This window comes from Nothobranchius furzeri, chromosome 2 (genome assembly GCF_043380555.1).
Source record: "Nothobranchius furzeri strain GRZ-AD chromosome 2, NfurGRZ-RIMD1, whole genome shotgun sequence".
In the NCBI taxonomy this organism is placed as follows: Eukaryota; Metazoa; Chordata; class Actinopteri; order Cyprinodontiformes; family Nothobranchiidae; genus Nothobranchius; species Nothobranchius furzeri.
In genome coordinates, this window is record NC_091742.1 from 22,557,090 (window position 1) to 22,576,821 (window position 19,732).

Here is a 19,732-nt window from a genome sequence, read left to right on the forward strand (position 1 = left end):
TGAGATGTTTTTGACATAACTGATAAGGTTTTAATAAAACTGGTAGATGTGATCAAGTTACAGAGCAGATAAAATAAATAATTTCTACCTGAAAGTATTTGTCAGAGTTTTAAAAAATGGTAATTTAGTGTAAAGCTTGATCAAACAAGGGTATACTCGTAATAAAAAAAGACAAAAAAGCTAATGAGTTGGTTTTATTAACAACTTGTGTTAGTATGTACACATATATACAGAAAACTCACAGCAAAGTCAGATTCAGACATCACTGCTGAATTCATGTGGCACCAGTCTGTGTGGTGTTGTAGAATTAAACTGGTTTAAAGACTGAGTCTTATTTTTTTACTGATGAACACAAAGGCCTTAAGCAGAAACAAACCAAAATAATTAAATTGACCCTTTAAGGCTGTGGTCTGAGTGCAAATAAACCATTCTTTTCCTCTAATTGGGTACATGTAAGCTACATTATACAGTACAGTTTGAATTGTGTAAGACATAATAGCTAATAATAATAATATGCTAATCAATAAACAGTCTCAAAGGCAAGAAAAGTCGATGCAAGTGCAGTCAACTAAACCTCCTCATTAGGAGGACCTAATCATTGATGTGGTTTCGAAGTGCGTTAAGTTGGTCCAGCAGGAAGTAAAACCTGCACCGTCGTCTAGTTGCACACGCCGTTTGTAGAAAGCAATTCTTACCCAGAATTCCTCAGGAAACAGCATCAGATTGGTACTTGAGAACATCAGGTAACACAAACACACAGCTACATAGCAGAGAATGTAATCCCGCACCACCATAGTTCAGTCATCACCCATAAAATATCAAGTTTCACTTCGACGCAACATCAACCTGCGCTCTAATGTGCAATATCCCAATTCACCAGCATGTAAAGACCTCCGTCCTGGTGTGTGAGAAATGAAGTTTGGCATGGCTTCTTTCTCCATAAATTCATAAAAATCCAACTATAAATAAAAAGCATAAATAAAAAACCTCTGAGGGTTTAATAAAATCCACATGAAAGAGAGAGGAGATGGTCTACGCGGTCTTACGTCTGATGCCAAAAGGAACACCTGATCATCCTGGTCAACTTAAAAAAATATAGACAGAAATCTTTTTTTGGCATTTATCTGAGGGCGCAGAAGCTTCCACTTAATCTTCTAAATCCTACCTAGGTCCGTGTGCGTGTGTGTGTGTGTTTAATAAACTGTTCATGAAGGTAGAAGCTGAGGGATTATTTTATGAAGAGCTAAGGCCAGAATCGGATTCGGCACTTCCAACGTGAGCCTGCGAGGCGGCGCAGGGTACCAATGAGCAGGGGATGGAGTAGCAGGAGCAGGAGGAGCTCTTCAAGGTCTCCTCTGTGATGACTTCCTGCAGGCTGTGCTGCTCCTCTACCTGGAAGATGTTTGGCTGCTCTGCTTGGGCCTCACAAATGCTAGAGAAGAAGAGAAAAGTCTGATTCAGGATCAGTCAGACAAAGGTAACATAATGCAAAGCAAACATCTTTATTGTGTCAGTAAAATCTGAGGCTTCGTATTTAAATCTTGCAAAAAAAGTTGCGAACGTCAGTGGAAACTAGAGCTGCTAATCTAATCACAAGGATGATGTCAGCACGTGCAGTCAGGAATGTAGATGACTGGGATTGTTTTAAAGACCAAGTTCACTCGTGTTCTCATTAAATCTGCTTTGGTCTAGTATAAAAGAATGCCTTGTGAGTCAACCTCTGATGGAGAAAAAGCTCTGGCGCTCCTGTTACAGGAAGTAGAAGTTAGCTGGAGAAGTGGGGAGCAGAAAACTGCAGAATTTGGAGTCATTATTCCTGATATTTGGACATGTTGCCTCTGATTGGCTAACAGCAAAGCAACTCTACCACGGACTGTTTGCTCTGCAACATTGATGTTTGATCTCCGCCAATAACTCAAGCCTGAAGGAGTTCTGTGGAGCTGCTAATGCTAACGGTTAGCTTGTACGAGCCGAGACGTTATCTGCCGTTTCATGGACATTAAACCAACAACAGCCTTCCCCGTCGTGAGTAGACGGGTGAGTACATGAATGTTAGTTGTCAGAGTGACGTGAAGCTGTGTGGCTTTTTCTGACCCGAGCGTGTCCCTGTTTATTTTCCATCAGCGGCTAATGCAGGAAATAGGGGTAGAAGACTTTTTTCATGTTCAGCCTGCATGTTAAACTCAGAGTGACTGACATATTTTAAAATAACCAGTAAGACATTGTCTCTAGTGAACTTGGTCTTTCAGAGCACCGGCTTCATGGAAGAAACAGTATTTTATGTTAATGAAAGTATATGTTTGTGAATATTTGTTGTTACTGTAAGTCTGTAGGTTTTATTCGTGTGACTATATGGTGATACATAGACAAGCTGGATTATAATCATAGGACAATCGGCCCAAATTAGGGGTGGGCGGTATAAACGGTATACGGTAGAAATGATACTAATTTGGCCAATGGTAGAGATTTTGACTATCGGCCTATCGCGGTAGCGCATGCTGATGACATCATCAAGCGGCGTCTGTTGAGGCTGAAAGCATGGAGTCTGTGGTGGAGGAGGTTCTCGTAAAAAAGACCGGTGCAACATTGGTCATTTGGACTTGGTTTGGCTTTAAGGAGTCGGATGTGGAACAGAACAATATCATCTGCAAAGTATGTCGGAAGAAAGTATTAGCGAATAGAGGGAATACATCTAATTTGTTTTACCACCTCAAAACGAAGCACGTTGCGGAATACGAAGAAAGCCAAAACCTGCATCCTCAACAAACGGCCAGTCAGTCGAGCGGTAAGGAAAAAGGTGGTCTTACACACCAGCAGACGGATATTTTACAAGCATTTGCTAAAGGCACTCAGTATGAGAGGAATAATCAATGGTGGATTGATACTACAAACGCCATTACCACGTACCTGTGTAAGGACATGGTGCCGTTTCTTACAGTGGAGAAAAGCGGCTTTCGAGACATGATTAAGACACTCGATCCACGTTACGAGGTACCGAGCCGCAAACACTTCAGCCAAACAGAGATGCCAAAACTGTATGAGAAAGTCTGCGAGCCAGAAAATTAATACATTTTCTTAAAATGGCATTTTATACTGTTTGAAGTGTGTTTATTCTGCTGCTACAATGTATCTGGTATGTGAGTATGTTTAGAAACAGTCGTTTTTGACAGATATACAAAAGAAAGTCATATATCGCAATGTATACCGTTACCGCACTATTTTCATATTATATGGCAATATAGATTTTAGGCCATATCGCCCACCCCAAGCCCAAATATTAAATATTTAATACAAACAACAATTCTGACCTTTGGATTCAGTTTAGTTTTATTTTAAATATATTTAAGATCAGATTAAACTAAGTTTGCACCTATTTTAAAGACAGTAATGTAAACCACGGCTCATGCTAAACCAGGTTTAAACGTGTTGAGGAATGATTGCACTGGTTGCTTCTCTGCCTGCATGAAAAGAATCACCCTTGGAAACCTGAGAGGCCTTTTACATCAGAACTGAACGGGCTAGTTTAAACCATGTAAATCAGCTGGGCTGGTCTGTTTTTACAATCAGCAACAAGGGCACGTTCGGTCGTGAGCGAAAACGCTCTAGCATCTGTCACAGAAAATAAACACTGCTCATGTGACCCATCTAAGGACAGTTAGCCAACACAGACCGACCGTTGAAGAAAAAAACTGACGTCTCATTTTTGAGTGGAAAAGATTCAGATTCAGAAAAGTGTGATCAGAAGAGGATCCAGTGCCATCACCCGGCTCATCATCCACAGCCGCTCAAAGACGTGTACATTTAAGAATTTACCGTGACAAATAAGCTGTGCTGTCTTGCAAAGGGAAGGTGCAAAGCTTTGATTGAAAATGCAGGACGACCTCTGATCAGAGCCAGTAGGTTTGACACCAGCAAACATCTGACTAAAAGCAGCAGCTGGACATTTCTCAAACATAATCAAGTGTCATGCATCTGGAAAGCCATTCGCTCTTTGTTCTACTTTTGCTTCAAGTTGGATTTTTAAATCATCGCAGCAGCAAGCATTAAAAACATGAGAAGGAATTTAAAGCAAACCAGTGCAGAAACGTAACAAAAACGAGAAGTGGCCTCGCTCTTAAATGAAGACAAATGATCACCGTGGGCGTCGACTTCATCAGACAAGCGGTTTTACAAACGCAGCTGTAAGTATGATAAGTCAGTCGCCTCATGTATCATTGTCTAGGAACATGACTGTGTTCCTGCAGCATTGATCAGTATCAGCGTAGGGGGCCAAACAGAAAAGCTGGGGGTGTAAAATGTTGACAAACACTGGAACCAGAGAGAAATTACAGGAGTCTGAAGAACTCGAGTCAAAATACGGGAGCACGCTTTCACAAATTCTGTAAGAAAGAGGCACAGTTATAACAACAACAAGGTGGAAGTGGCTTCATGAACTTTGCTCTACCTTCTGCAGAAGTTGGGTCAAAGTGCAGCCGTCAGCATGTGGAGACATACAGAAGTGAAACAGCCGGACAAGCGGCTCCTGCTGACCGCGCGGTATTTACCAAGCCCAGAGAATTCTACTAAACCCTAATCAGAACAGGATTTACATAACTGCACATTTGTTTCACGTAGACTAGCCAATAAACAATCAGGGCTTTTAATCTACATGGTGCCCGTTGATCCCCATGCTGCTGGAGCCAGATTACACAACACCAACAAGCTGATAAACAACCAGGTTTTATACTTTATCATGAGACTTGGACACCAGCTGCTTGGCTAATGGATTCATCCTCCACTACAGAACAAAAAGTCCCACAGGTCCAAGTGTTTCCTGTTTACTTTAAAGGGCATCAGCTAGGGGTGTAACGGTACACCAAGAGCTCGGTTCTAGGTCTGAAACGAATCGAGTACCTCGAATAATTCGAGTACAAAAAAGCTTCGAGTCAAATTCTCTGCCTCGAAGCTTCGTTTAATTCATGTTTAATTAATTCATGGCTTAGCAATCGCCCGGGGTCATGTTTCACCCGGACCGAAATAAGTGACGCACATACGCACTGCACTGAATGCACACGCGAGTAGCGAACGCAACTTAACTTTCTCTTAAGCCATGGCGGGCAATGTGGACCCCAGTGGAGTGCGAAAAAGATGGAAAATGTCAAAGGTGTGGGACCATTTTTCACGTCGTAAGGCGGACAACGTAGTCCAGTGTAAATACTGTAAAATGGATTTAGCCTACCACATCACCACATCCTCCATGCTGCAGCACCTGACCAGGAAACATCCACATGTAATGGGCCATTCCCATCTGTACCGGGTCGGCCCGGGCCGGGTAGCGTAGGTTGTTTACATATCTGGGTGGCCTGGTATTTTTCCGGGCCAACCAAGGCTCATTCTCAGCCCTCTTCTCGAGGGGGTCTGCTTCAGGCCGACCAGGGCCAACACACCCACTGCTGACAGCAAATTCACACCTTCCATTAGAGCAAGCCTCTGATTGGTGGGTAGAATCAGCCCACATGGGCTTAAGACAAGGATGTGTGGAATCAACCGGGCCAGGCTGGGGCCGACTGGGGCTACCCGGCCCGGGCCGACCCGGTACAGATGGGAATGGCCCATAAATGTCACTTCTGCAAGCGGACTCGGAGGTCCGCTATATATTCTGCGGACACTGTGCGACTTTTTCGTTTGTAGCGCTCAGTTTCAGCTCACACTGTGTGTCTGCTAGCAACACGTCGAACCTAAAAATGTGCTAAAAATAGCAGTTTTTACACAACACGTCAGACTTTTTATTGTGTTGTTATTGATGTCTGTTGTCCCTCACGATTGCTGCAGGAGGACGCGGGTATTGATGAGAGCGGCGGAGGAAAACAAAAGAAAGTAAATAAATGTTCTGTGATCAGTATAATTTGACATAAACATGGCAAACATGCTTTCTCGACAATCCTTGTTAGTGTGAGAAAAAAAGTGTAGAAATTAAAATGGACGTGCTTTAATTAGGGATGCACCGATCAGGTTTTTTGCTGCCGATCACCGATACCGATCACGTGGATTGGCCAGAAATTTTCTACAACATTATAATGAGTGCTACAAACTACATAATCTGGGAATAAAGGAAATGTAACCTAATCTAAAATGGGCTGATCGGTCTGCTTTGATCCATTTTGAAAACTCAAAACCGACAGGGGCGCTATCGGCCGATTGGGATCAAATGCCGATCCATCGGTGCATCCCTAGTTTTAATAGGGAAATAGCTGGCGAGCCATGTTTGCGCATGCGCCTTGAGCGGTTCTGGTGCCGTTTGGGCCGCAGCCGCTCGCAGCGCTACTTCAACAGTTATCCTCCTAGTGTTCGTCTGGCTTGCCGGCTAGTAGATTCTCACACGAGGGGAAAATCGGCTCAGGTCGTATACTTATTTTTTGCACAGGCATTTGTTTACTGAAGTAAAGTTGAAGTGCTGAAGATTTGAAAACTAATTTTGAATAAAACTTGAATAATAACTGGCAATTGTGAGCTCATTTTAAGAGGTCTTTCTGTTTGATATAATGGTTTACAAACACAAAAGGGTCATTTATTAGAGTACTCGATTACAAAAATATTCGATAGCTGCAGCCCTACTCGGTTCGATAAATTTTCGGTATATTATTATATTTATTTATTTCATATCTGAAGAGGCTCCTATAGCGAGCAGAACCAGGTGTCATCACAGGCTGCAGATCTAGCATGATGTCTTTAAATTGTTTCACAGGTTATTAATGCAGCTACGAGTGTCACGCTCAAACAGACCAGCGTTGCGTTTGACTGTTGATGCTCCGTGTTTTTATTTCTGCAGCGAACCTTAAAAACTCACCTCACACCGCCCAGAGTTTCTTCTTTATAACTCCTGTTACATAACGAGCTTCCTCCGTGCCGTATTTTTTGTTGTAGGATGAAAACGTTACACCAGTTGTCCCAGGGGGAAAGTTCAGCAGAGATGTTTGTTTACATTTTTGCCGCTGCGTGTCTAAACAGCGTGAGAGAAGGGCTCCGTTCAGCGTCTCTACAGGCTCCAGTAGCAGCGACAGCCAGCTGGTTTGATCCGCTCGTTGATCAGAATTTGCAGATCACATTTTTTTTAAACGGAGATCAGGCACGTGCAGCCATCATGAGTCACTTAATGCAGCGTCCGTGCAGAAACTCGCCTAGGAACTTTCATCCGCTGCACTTAAAGAGCAAGTCACCCCCAAATAAACTTTTTTTGCTGATAAACTAAATAAACGAGTGTCTGACCGTGCTGCAGACACGTGTCGTCAATAATTTGGCACTTCAGTGCATCTTAGTTAAAATTTAAAAAATCTGCCTAAAACTGGCAGTGTTGTGCCGTCGCCAGGTAAAAACTGCACTATATTTGAATTAAAATCTGCCATCGCTATTGGCTAAGAGGTATGCTATGATGTAAACTGGTACATTATGATGTCACAATGCCGCCGTGAGCCTGTGTGTATTTGTTAGCGGCTCCGCCCTCTCGGTCTGCCAGGCAACAGCATTTGTTGCATTTTTCAAACATGAAGTGGGAGTGGAGTTAGACTCTGGTAGGGGGTGACTTGCTCTTTAAATCACGCTAATAAAAATGTATTATGTACGCAAGTGGACAGAACCAAACGGATCGAACCGAAACACTTCAACACTCCCCTCGTGAACCGTTACAACCCCAGCTTCAGTAGAAAAGCTAGTAAACATGAGCTCCTATTGGATAAACAATAACTATATGAAGGTTTTACAAACATAAAGCTACTGCACGACTCAAAATCCCATTATGCACCAAATTATTCTCACTGAGTGAACTAGAGGTAAAGGATTTCCTATTAAAACTTTTTCAGTGATTAAAGTTCAGATTGTGAGACGTGTGCAAATAAAATGCAACGTAGAGACGATATAATGTCCCATGCTGGAGTAGAGCGACGTGCACAGGAGGCTGTAGTAACACCAAATCCACGGTTCAGAGCAGATGTTTCATTAAATGCAATAAAGTTAGTAGAAAGGTCCTGACCCATAGACACAAACACTTATCTTCCTAAATAATCTTTTATTATCTGAATGTTAATGTCCTGCGTGAGTAAACAGTGTTGAACTCACAGCTAGTGTCAAAAACAACTGGACTGAACCTGAAATCATGTCATCATAAAAACAACAGACAAACACGTGGGGAATGTTGTGTAAGACGACTAAACAACCTGTTAGCTCAAGCTGTCTAGACTAATAAGTAACAGCAAGTTCCTACTGGAAGGGTGTGTGTGCGCGCACGTGTGTGTGTGCCTTTAAAGCTTCTCACACGTGGATCAACGTTACTGAAGTTTAACCGACCTGTCGTAAATGAGCCCGTCGATTCCCCGGGCCCGCAGGCTCCTCCGGGTGTCGTGGTCGTTGTTGTCGTCCCCCCAGCTGAACACCACCAGGCCTTTAGACTGAGCTTCCCTGATGTAATCCAGGTGCTTCAGCAGCTCCTCTGTGTGGGCGCTGATTCCCTTGATGAGCAAATAAATAAATAAGAACATTCGAACCATTTTTAAGTCGTTGGGTTCCATTCCATTTACTTGATAGAGCACATTTAAAAACAGCATGTGAGCTGACCAAAGTGCTGTACAGGGGGTAAAAACATGTAAGGTTAAACGAATAAAACAGCTAGAGCATAGCACAGGGTATCTGCAGGTTTAAGGGAGCCAAATTTAAGACTTTTTAAGACCTTTTTTAAGGCCACTTTGACCAAATTTAAGCTACTTTTGAAATTAAATTTAAGCTATAATTTCTAGCTATTGCCTGGAACCGCGCAAAAGTGGGATTAGCTATCCAGTTACCATTAAACTTGCACTTCCCCATGGCGCAAGCTCCCACTAGCTTAACCAGCTAATGTGCTCATCTAAAAATAGCCCCCTTTCACAACCAACTGAATGTGTACGGTTCTGCTTATGACAATATCATACAAAAAATGCTGAATACTAACTAGAAATTCACAAAATTTTATAGAAACAAAATGATTTTGTTTATTGGGTCTTTGGTAATTTAAGACCTTTGGAAACTGTATTTAAGGATTATTTGTCATTTTTAAGGATTTTTAAGGCCTTAAATTTGGAAAAGCAAATTTAAGACTTTTTAAGGACCCGCGGATACCCTGATAGCACAAAGAACCAAACAAGAGAAATCAATAAAATCGGTAAAAGAACAGTGTAAATAAACCATCGATAAAATGGCTAGGCAGTAAAAGCAAGGGAGTAAAAGTAAGTCTTTGAATGAGACTTAAAACCCCAATGGAGGGGGAGTCTGATATTCAACGGGAGATCATTCCAGAGTTTCGGAGCGCAGACAGAAAAAGCTCGTTCACCACGGGTTTTGCAGCGTAGACGGGGAATCTGTAGTAGGTGTAGGTCACCTGAACGGAGAGTCCTGCCCGGCACATAAGGAGTGAGTAACTCGGATCTGTAAGGTGGTGCTAAGCCATTCGGCGCCTTAAAAACAATCAAATTTTTAAACGTATACGGTAGTGCACAGGAAGCCAGTGAAGTCTTGCTAACATTGGAGTGATGTGCTGCCGACGGCCAGTATTGGTCAGAAATCTTGCTGTCGCATTCTGTATCAGCTGAAGGCGAGATGATGCGGCTTTTGAAATGCCAAACAGAATTGAGTTGGAGTAATCCAACCTTGAGGTGATGAAGGCGTGAATGGTTGTCTCGAGGTGGCGCCGATTCAGAATGGGTTTTAGTTTGGAAAGACGTCTCAGCTGATAAAAACATGATTTAACCTTGTGATTAACGTGTTAGGGTTAGAATGTCTGCATAGGAAATAACTCACCAGAATGTTTTCGCTCTGAGCGAAGCTGATGGCGATCTGAGTGGACTGGCAGCGAATGTCCATCAGCTCCGGATACCTGACTGAAATCCCCTGAGTCAGGAAAAGGATGGGGTACTTGTTCTGCTTGTGACGAACCCTGAAGGACAAACGACTTTTATCAAGCGGCTGTAAGAAAAAGAGACACTTTCTAACAACAGTCTATAACTACCATTTCATTTCTGTTTCACAGTCATGACCGTGGACACGTTTACGGTTTCAGTCGACTAAAACATCATCGATCGCGTTTTGCCTGCAACAGCACTTACATGGTGCAGATATCTGGGTCGAAACATGAGAAGATAATCCGTCTTTTTCCGCCTTTCTGTAGAACGCAGCCAAGGATGATGTCCAGGAAGGAGTTCATGTCAAAGTAGGTGGACAAGTTCCCGTCCCACGATCCATCCTGCAATTAAAAGGCATTATAAATGTTAGCTTTAAGTAGAATTTAAAACGATTCTGCTTCAGAATCTTCACCTTCATCTGACTGATCCACTTCAGTTCGATATTGAAGCCGACGTGTTCGGGAACAGCTTGGAAAATCTTTAGACACAAACAGATAATTGTTTGCCTGTAGCGTAAAATAAAGAGTCCTTTAAATAAAGATCGTCACAACAACGTTATCTTTTACCTGTGGCAGTGAGGGGAATGGCTGGTGTTCATCCACTTCATCTTCATCTTCCAGAAGATCTGCAGCGAATAAGAGTTTTCATCCCCGTTCCACATTTCAGTCTCACACGAGTTTCACGACAAAAGAAAACGGCAAACATCGACTACATCGGAGTTTGCGTGGAACTTTTTGCTCAACAACAAGCAACACTGAGTAGAACGGCTGCACTACAAACAGTCACAGACATTTTGAAGCTGAGCCACGTAAAACATCCAAGCAAAGTCCAAGCAGGAAGGGCTGAACGGAGAAAACAAACAGTCCATACCTTTGTGATCACTTCCTTTCATTGCGGTGACATGGGCCAGCTGTGCAATAAACAGATCATCCGTTTTAATATCAATAACAAACTACACGGTCAGTGAAAGACATCCTTTATAATCCCTAAATCTTTAGGAGGAAGTTTGGTTTCGATCCACGATAATCTCGATGATGATCCTAACCAGATTCTGACAGTAACCCTTTCTTTCCGCCGGCCGTGAAAGCGGTAATAACATAGAGTAACGGCGTTTTGTCCACGACATCATTCCCACCCGGTACGGGAGCAAAAGTGTTCCACATGGCCGATCTCGTGAGGTTACGAAATCACAGGAGAATTGCAACACCTTGTGTGATTCCAGAAGTCCACACACACAACAATAAGCAAAGAGAAAGACAGCTACATGTAGGGCTGGGCGATACGGTCTAAAATCAATATCACCATATTGTGAGGATTTCACCTCGATAATGATAAATGGACGATAACTACAGGTATGCGCAGAAACAAAAGTTCTCCAATAGATGGCGCTGTCACATGTATTACGTTAAATCACTATTTTACTTGACTCAAGGTGGTACAGCTTCTTAAAGAGACATACATACATCTTTTAATATTTTTATTTCAAAATGTATTGGCATGGGAAAATTATCCCGATAAAAGTCAGAAATTTCGATAACGATACATTTTCGATTAATTACCCAGCCCTAGCTGCGTGCATTCAAAAAGGTCTGATTTTCTGTTCCGTTCACACGGCTACGGGGGGTTTTTAACAGCAAATGATGTACATTTACCTGCATGAGACTTTTATTTTGAATGTTTCCGGATGCTTTACATTGCTTTTGTGTTTGACTTCCTGTCTGGTGCATTCTAAGCTGCAGAGTTTGACTTGTTTTCAAAGCATGGTGTGTAAAATATGGACTTTAAGCATAATGACAGTGTCCCCTTGTTTCTGGGGTGTGTCCAAAACGCTGCCGGTGGAAAGGAACTCATCCACTATCACGGCGGTTAATTGCCACGTTTCACAGTCGTTTCGTGCCAATTTCACATCCAGTGGAAAGAAAAGGGTCATACTGTCCACTTCCTTAGCATAACAGCAGTCAGCTGATGAACAAACAAGCCCATAAATGCTTCAGAGGAGGAGAAATGAATTAATAGGGATGTGTAATGGTGAAATTCTGGCTAAACGATACGCATCACGATGCAGGGGAGACGATACGATACATTCAGACGATTTTAGCAATTTTTTAGACTGAATTTATTGTAGGAAAATTCAATAAAGAGTCCAAACTGACACGTAACATGTTTAACATGAGGTATCTGAACCATAACAGAGGGAGTTACATTTCAATAGGGAGCCTAATGGGCCATTCCCATCTGTACCGGGTCGGCCCGGGCCGGGTAGCGTAGGTTGTTTACATATCTGGGTGGCCTGGTATTTTTCCGGGCCAACCAAGGCTCATTCTCAGCCCTCTTCTCGAGGGGGTCTGCTTCAGGCCGACCAGGGCCAACACACCCACTGCTGACAGCAAATCCACACCTTCCATTAGAGCAAGTCTCTGATTGGTGGGTAGAATCAGCCCACATGGGCTTAAGACAAGGATGTGTGGAATCAAACGGGCCAGGCTGGGGCCGACTGGGGCTACCCGGCCCGGGCCGACCCGGTACAGATGGGAATGGTCCATAAGTCACTTCCGCATCATGGATCCCCGGAAGAACGAAAAAAATGAATGCAAGTCAACGTCAACGGGGCTAAAAATACGCTATTTTCTAATCTGCTTTGCCTTACGCCCTGGATCACAAGTGCTGTACTGCAATTTCAATGAAAAGTAATGATGTGCGTTTCGACCATGCCAGTCACGTACTTTGAGATTTATTAGCTTGTAAAAGTGTATAATTAGCATGACTACAAACTATGTGACATCACCACATAATCTCCTCCCCCCTAGCGTAGCTGCTAGTTACCAAATGACCAGATTTATGGTGGCTCTTCCCTCCTGTGGGAAGTTTGCTGAACTTACAGCCCTTTTCCCTCAGTTTTCTCCGTGTCTGGCTCGATGACGTCACTTTCGTGAAGCGCATTTGTGGTCCTGGACTTATTTTCACACAAAACCTAAAAGATGGTGTGTGTCATTTAGCCTTCTCCAGCTGTACGAACTTTAGCCAGCTATCCAACTTGGAATCAGTCATTTGGCCTCACAGCTTATCTGTAAACAAACAGCAGAACGGTGGAACAACACAGACAAGTTAAACCGGCACAAACCTTTAAAAGCTGCAGCTGATCAAATGTCAGATCTTTAACTGGAACCTCGATCAGCTCCAGCTTCTCGTCTTTTTTCTGTCAAACAAAAGCATCAGTATGAAACGGGCTACGGGGGCGAGAATCTGAAGTGACAAGAGTTTTAAATGACCTTTTTGGTGGAAATGCAGCAGGTCAGGTCGTGGTAAACAACTGGTACTTCGTCCTTGGAGAGGTGAACGTCGAACTCCACAAAAGCTGCACCCTGTAGGAACACGAGCATGCTTTAGGAATGAGAGAAGGTTTGCACCACCGCTTATCGCCTCTGTCACTTACGTGCATAGCAGCACTTGTGAACGAGGCTACTGTGTTCTCCCGCACTTTGTAGTGTCTGTAAAACAACAATGTAAACGTTATCGCACACCTCTAATATAGCTAGCATCATTTAGATCCAGGTTTAGACTCAGAACTCACTTGGCAGCATGTGTGCTGCCCGCTCCTCTGTGACCCACATCTACGGTGCTCCTTTTCTTCCAATGTTTCGTGTAGGATGAGCTCATGTCGCACTGGAGCCCCGGGATGGGGCGGATCACCATATAATCCACTAAAAATACAGCAACAGCTACGTAAACATAGCTGAACGCAGCATTCAGGCATTAAATCGTGCGTCTAAATTCTGACCTCTCACTTTCCCGATCGTCTGCCTGGAGTTTCGTCCCATTATGGGAAGCGTGACAACTCCCAAGTCCTTGCCGCTCTCGAAAAACGAAGAGGAGAGGAGGCAGGCTGTCCCCACGTGACCAGGATGGATGTCCCCTTGGACTACATGCTCACTCAGATCCTCCTGCAATCAAATTCTGGATTAGCACAACGGCAAACCGCTGAAAAAGATAAAAATGTGAGTGGATGTGGTTTTTTTGTCACCTCAAAGAACTCAAAGGTGAGCTCCAGGTTGTCGGGGTCCATGGTGTGGATACTGTACTCAGTCCACTGCGTGGGCTCCAGGGCGTAGCCACACTCTGGCTGGGAGTGTCTCGACTTGTAGCCGATAGCATTGATCATACTGATCCCGAGAGTGGGAGTCATCTTGTGCCAAGATGAAGGGGTGGGCTCCTCTTCTTCCTCCTCCTCTTCCTCAAAGCCTTCGAGTGTCAGCTTGATCCTGCAGAGGTGAGTTAATGTCGTCAGCATCGGGTTTTTACGACACGAGTGCAGCTCAGGTTTCCCTCACAGTGGACTTTCTCCTGATGTTTAATTTAGATTCAGTATCCTCCACACCTGAAGCGGGACTTCTTGAACTTCTTCTTAGTGATGGACACCGGAGGCCTCTTGGAATAGTGCAAACGCAGGCGAATGTCTGTCTGGCATGTCAGCCACCCCGAGTCGACACATTTCACCCCATCTGCAGGACAGCGAGTGATAAGGATGTGCTGTGACTTAGTGCATCAGAAGCAGATACCTCAGAGCTGCTACTACAGCAGGAAGAGAAGGGCTTGGACTCCTATGCAGTTCTGACACAAAGTCATACTAAAAATCCTGGGTTGTAAAATTAAGAAAAGAATAAAGCTTGGTTTATGCTTGACGCATTCACGTTCCGCTTGGTGATGCGGCTCGCGGATGGAACGCGCTTCACAACTCGCAGCGTTTATGGTTCATGCGGCTTGTCTCTGCGGTGAGCCAATATTCTCCCAAACTGTAGGGGGCAGCATGGAGCTCTACAGCATGCATCCAACACTACACCATAGTAGAAGTAAAAATTACTGTTGTTTACAACATGGCATTCCAGCACTTTTTAACAGCGTCCTCGTCTTTTCCGACAGTGCGAGCTATTTCTCTTCAAGAATTATTAACATGTTGATCACGGTGATCTCTGAGAGCTGAATCATACAAATGTCTGTATTTACGAACCTCTGCCATACTAGTTCTTGCCAGTCCGCCATGTTTTTCCACGTCCGACCGACCGAGTGGTTAGAAAATTTCCTAGGTGCGCGGTGCGGAAAGTTTGGGCCGTGCGGAGGCGCGGTGGAGGGGCGTGGTTGTTAAAATGACGCAACTTTGCCGCGTGGAGACGTGCGGACCTCGCGGACGCGTCAAGCATAAACCAAGCTTTAGTGAACTTCATGTTAAAGATTTTTAAAAATTGGAAGTTTAAGACGTTGACTGGATCTTTGTTTTTCTATTTCAACTTACCGTGAATTCCAAACTGTCCGTCATCAAAGTCCTGATGTGATTCTGCAGTTTAAGAGAAAAGTTTGATCCGTTAAAAAAATAAATGCAATGTCGTGAGTTGAAGTCAGATCAAATGGAAGCACATCTGAAAGACTAAAAACAAAGTTGTCCAACTCAAACCCACACTGCTTGGCTCTGGACCTGACCTGCCTCAGCTTTAGGAAAGATGGACTAAACATTACAATAAAGAGGTTTATAAAGAAGATTTTTAACTAGAGGTTAGCTAAACATCAGCAGGACTTCAGGGCCAATCTAGCTGGATCTTGTTACAGTAGGAATTACAAGAGTAACACAGATGGGAGGATAGCTGAGCTGCAGCTGTTCTTCCTGTCTGGCTTCGTTTGAATAAGACTAACACAATGGGCCGATAACTATAGATCTACAACACCTCACTGGTTCTACTCTACTGCACTGTTTCCTTTGTGGCTGCAGATCAGTGCAATAAGCACTTTTCCCAACACACACACACATACACACAGCCGGTGTGGATAAAGGCTGCAAGTACATTAAATACTGTGGTAAAGAAGGAAACACTGCAGTTCTTTATAAATCTAAAGTCCTTCCTCAATGAGAAAAGCAAGAATAAGGTATGGAAGGTTTGAGAATGACAAAGTGGTTTAGAAAACCCGACGGAAGCGTTTTGTTGTTGGTTTATACCTGTGGGGCTCATCGTGCGGGGCTGATGATGGGTCTCCCACATATTGACTATCACTTGACATGGCCCACCTGCACTCTGCAATTCCAATGTCAGGTACAATGTTAGGCTTATAAGGTTTTTCAAATCAGATACATTGAACTACTGCTCTAACTGGTCTCTCGCTGAAGTTTGTGGACCAGAGGATGGGAGGAAAGGAGAATTAGAGCTGGTGCAGTCACAAAGCTGGCTCCCAGCTAGAGCAGTCAGCCACCGTGGGTAGAAATCTGAAACGTGGATTTGTTAGTGAAGGGATTCAAATAAACAAAAAGGCATAAAGACACCCTAAAACATTTATTTAGTTGGAAACTGAACTACTTTGTTGTTCCGTTAGCTTTAGCAACACCACTGCTTGTGTTATGCACTTGTGGGTGAATAAAAAACAACAACAACAAAAACTATAAAGTTTAAGGCCTAGTCCACACGTAGCCGGGGTTTTTTAAAAACGAATATCAGCCCCTCCAAAAACTTGCATCCACACACCCTCGTTTAAAAAAAACTCTGTCCACACGTACCCGGATAAATACGTTGTTAAGGACATGCCAGACCTGTAGGCGGCAGTACTTCCCCCGTTCTTAACCTCGTCCTTCGTCTGGGGTCTTCCGCAAGGAGCAGTAATTCCGCTTGCAAAAACAAACAAGCAAAAAGCGCTTGGACAATTGATAAAGCGAGCGCAGCTCTGAGGGCATCCATGCTGTCAGCTAGTGTAAACACAGGTCGCACATGTGATGTCAGCATTTTGTTGTCGCAGAAAGTGACGTTGCGGACCTTAAAACTCCGGTTTTGTCTGTCCACACGCAGACACCCAAAACGGAGAAAACGCAGATCTTCACTTTGGCCGGAGTTTTTAAAAAGATCAGTTTTCGTGTGAAAAAACTCCGTTTTCGTGTGGATGACAGGCCAAAACGTAGAAAAATATCTACGTTTTGGCAGATCCCCGGCTACGTGTGGACAGGGCCTAAGTCAGGGGTGTCAAACTCATTTTAACTCAGGGGCCACATTGAGGGAAATCTAGTCCCAAGTGGGCCGGACCAGTAAATGAAAAAAAAAAAAACTTCAGATAGTTTTCTTTGTTTTAATACAATCAATATAAAACAAAGCTGGAGCCTGAGGACAGTGTATCCAAAATTGTACAAGTACAACACCTGAAGTGTACTTGAAAATTAAAAATTTTTTTTAAAAAAATCAACAAAAAAAAACATTCCTTAGTGATTCAAAGAGCTTACAGATCACATGGCAAGATCAGTTTCATGCAGCACTTAAAGTATATTTGACTCATTTTACTTTACATCTTTTAGCTTTCACCAGCACATCAATACCAGAAGTCACATCCTGAGTGGCGGCCAACTTCAGGATGTGATTCACGTTCTTGTGTGAGCCTTGAGCGCAGCTTTGTTTTATTTATACTCATTACAGAGAAAACTTGCTCACAATGATAAGTTTATTTTCACTCTACATTGTAACGTATGAAAATAAAGTTCACACAACCATCCTGCGGGCCGGATTTAACCCGCTTGTGGACCGGATTCGGCCCGCGGGCCGCATGTTTGACACCCCTGGCCTAAGTGAAGTACTAAAGGATGCTTTGCCCTGTTGTATGACTGATGGGGTTTCCTCTTCATAATAAAAAGGTTTAATTCACAGACACAGTAGAACTAAATATCCCACCAAGCAGAATACAAGGAAGTTCAGTCAAGGTCAAGATAGTAAAGTCCCCAGAAGCTCTCGCCTGAAAAAAATCTGCACCATTTATTTCATGGAAAACTGATGCCCGGTATGTGACTCTGGGAGTACAATAAGCCAAGAGAGGGATTAGCGCTGGCGCTGAGTAGTCCCACGTGTCAGACTGAAATCTACCAGCTGGACATTGTCATACGTCACAGTGCTGACCTCTAGCTCTCTTTCTGTTCACACCTGGTATTGCTATGTGTTCCGGGGGATGGGATCAAGGTTCAGCTCCAGCTCTAAACTTGACTCTCTGTGCCGTTAGGACGCTTCTCACATGACCGGCGCTCCATTACGCACATAAATACAAACGTCATGCTCAAAAATGTGAAACGTGAGAAGGCGACGAGAAGGCGTTTCTAGGAAACTTCGGAGAAATCATAATTTCAGATGCGTTATTATCAACAGCTGGATATGTAACTGACATGGAAGCATAGAAAAGAAGCCGGTCTGAGTTATGCGGGGCACCTATCACTGTTACACAGCTAATGACCAGTAACAGACATTCAGACGAGCACACACACCCTTTAAAGATCATCCGTACACCGTGTCTGCAGAAGTGAATACACAAACACACAGGAGGATGAGGTTTTCCGATAATTATGTACCCGATGCTTCCAAAATCCAGAGGATTCATAAGCAACTTTTACATTACTTTAAAAACCACTTTTGGCAGCTTACCAAGAGAATCACAATGCATTAGATTTTTGGTTTCAAATACGTCCGAATAAATCCAGAAAAAAACGATATAAAGGGGGCGTCTACATACGGACTTAAGAGATGAGAATTCATACTAGGTGTGAACAGGAAGATCTGTGTTTAAGTTCAAGTTAGTGGTGACTTTAAATGATAAATAAGTAACAGAGCTATTTTGTCCCTGCAAAATCAGAAATGATGTTATGAGGTCACAAAACATCCAGCAGTTCTAGAGTCAAACAGAAGTGAAAAAAGCATTAAACAGCCTATAAATGACTCTGACAAGTGATCTATGGCTTTATAAGACCATTATGAGTGCTTTTTAAGTATTTTAGGTAAAATAAATAAATAAATAAAATGAACTCACTTTTGATTCCAGAAAGAAGCCTTTAAAGTAGCGATACTTGGAAATAACGCCTCTAGGCACAGAGGTGGTTACAGTCCATGTGTGCCTGTAATAAACAACAAATACAAATAAACACAAAGGACATCCACTCGCTGACAAAGGGATTTCATTAAGATATCTAAGGTTTCACATACCCATCATCAACCACGGGGTGTAAAGTCACAGCTTTTTGATAGCTCCAGTTTCCCAAGGCTTCACAGCTACCAACGACTGCAATCACCTCACCTGGGAGTAATCCACAAGGCTAAATTACATTTCTGAGAAGGATGTTTACATTTTCTGATCACTGAGGGTGACGCGACACACCCAGCTTAACGTGCTGTCTTCTTACCAGAAGCATTGGGGACAAGTGTGAAATCAGACGTACCTGGAGATGTTTCTTCCCTGATGGTTAAGGTCACCTGAGTGGTATCCATGGCTGACACTGGCATAAACAACGACTGGCAGCGCAAAAATAGCTGTAAAACAGGAAATCATACCCCTGTATTAGCAGCTACCGATGACAATAATGCAAGTCTGGTTTAAAAGATGCATACAGGCTAAGTGTCTGCTGCAGAAAGACAACGTGTCCAGAACAACCCTGCAAGAAAAACGAAGCTTGGCTGAAGTCGCAGCTAGCTTAACTACCGGTATAAACAAGTCGCGTGTCACGAATAGCTAAACTGCCACAAAAACGGACCCAACATAGCAAAATATTACCTTTTTATTTCTTTGTCGGTTCTAGCCGCTCTGGATGAATGTAATTCGCAGCAAACCTGTTATCTGCCCTTGTCTAACAAGCTAAGAAGCATCGATCCGGACCAAAGGATATTTTAACGGTTCAAAAGCCATTGTCGCTCAGTTCATCTAGCATTGTTAGCCTTAGCCAGAAAAATATACATTTTAGAAAGGAAAGTAAACCCAAATAAACCCCCCAATAAGATACGCTATCGTTCTACCGCCTGGTAGTCATAATATGAACACTCGAGGAATGGTTCTCTGCT

The 19,732-nt window shown here is 43.3% G+C and overlaps 1 protein-coding gene across 3 annotated transcripts; it reads right to left on the reverse strand.

Moving 5' to 3' along the window:
- Nucleotides 1-1,001: 1,001 nt before the first annotated feature.
- gpcpd1 (glycerophosphocholine phosphodiesterase 1) lies at nt 1,002-19,729 on the reverse strand. Of its 3 annotated transcripts, XM_015948160.3 has the most exons (21): nt 19,449-19,729; nt 19,117-19,207; nt 18,884-18,974; nt 18,711-18,795; nt 15,886-15,961; nt 15,190-15,231; nt 14,278-14,401; nt 13,924-14,161; nt 13,681-13,843; nt 13,474-13,603; nt 13,336-13,390; nt 13,172-13,264; nt 13,024-13,098; nt 10,773-10,812; nt 10,469-10,527; nt 10,315-10,380; nt 10,107-10,243; nt 9,802-9,937; nt 8,320-8,480; nt 4,330-4,379; nt 1,158-1,432 (listed from the first exon to the last, which is right to left on the reverse strand). In XM_015948160.3, the coding sequence occupies exons 2-21, from the start codon at nt 19,178-19,180 to the stop codon at nt 1,389-1,391; spliced, it is 1,929 nt and encodes a 642-aa protein (XP_015803646.1). In that variant the 5' UTR covers nt 19,181-19,207; nt 19,449-19,729; the 3' UTR covers nt 1,158-1,388. The 3 variants fall into 3 exon arrangements, with proteins under 3 accessions (XP_015803644.1, XP_015803645.1, XP_015803646.1); XM_015948158.3 differs by lacking the exon at nt 4,330-4,379 and having other exon boundaries at nt 1,002-1,432; XM_015948159.3 differs by lacking the exon at nt 4,330-4,379 and having other exon boundaries at nt 1,002-1,432; nt 19,286-19,470.
- Nucleotides 19,730-19,732: the final 3 nt, after the last annotated feature.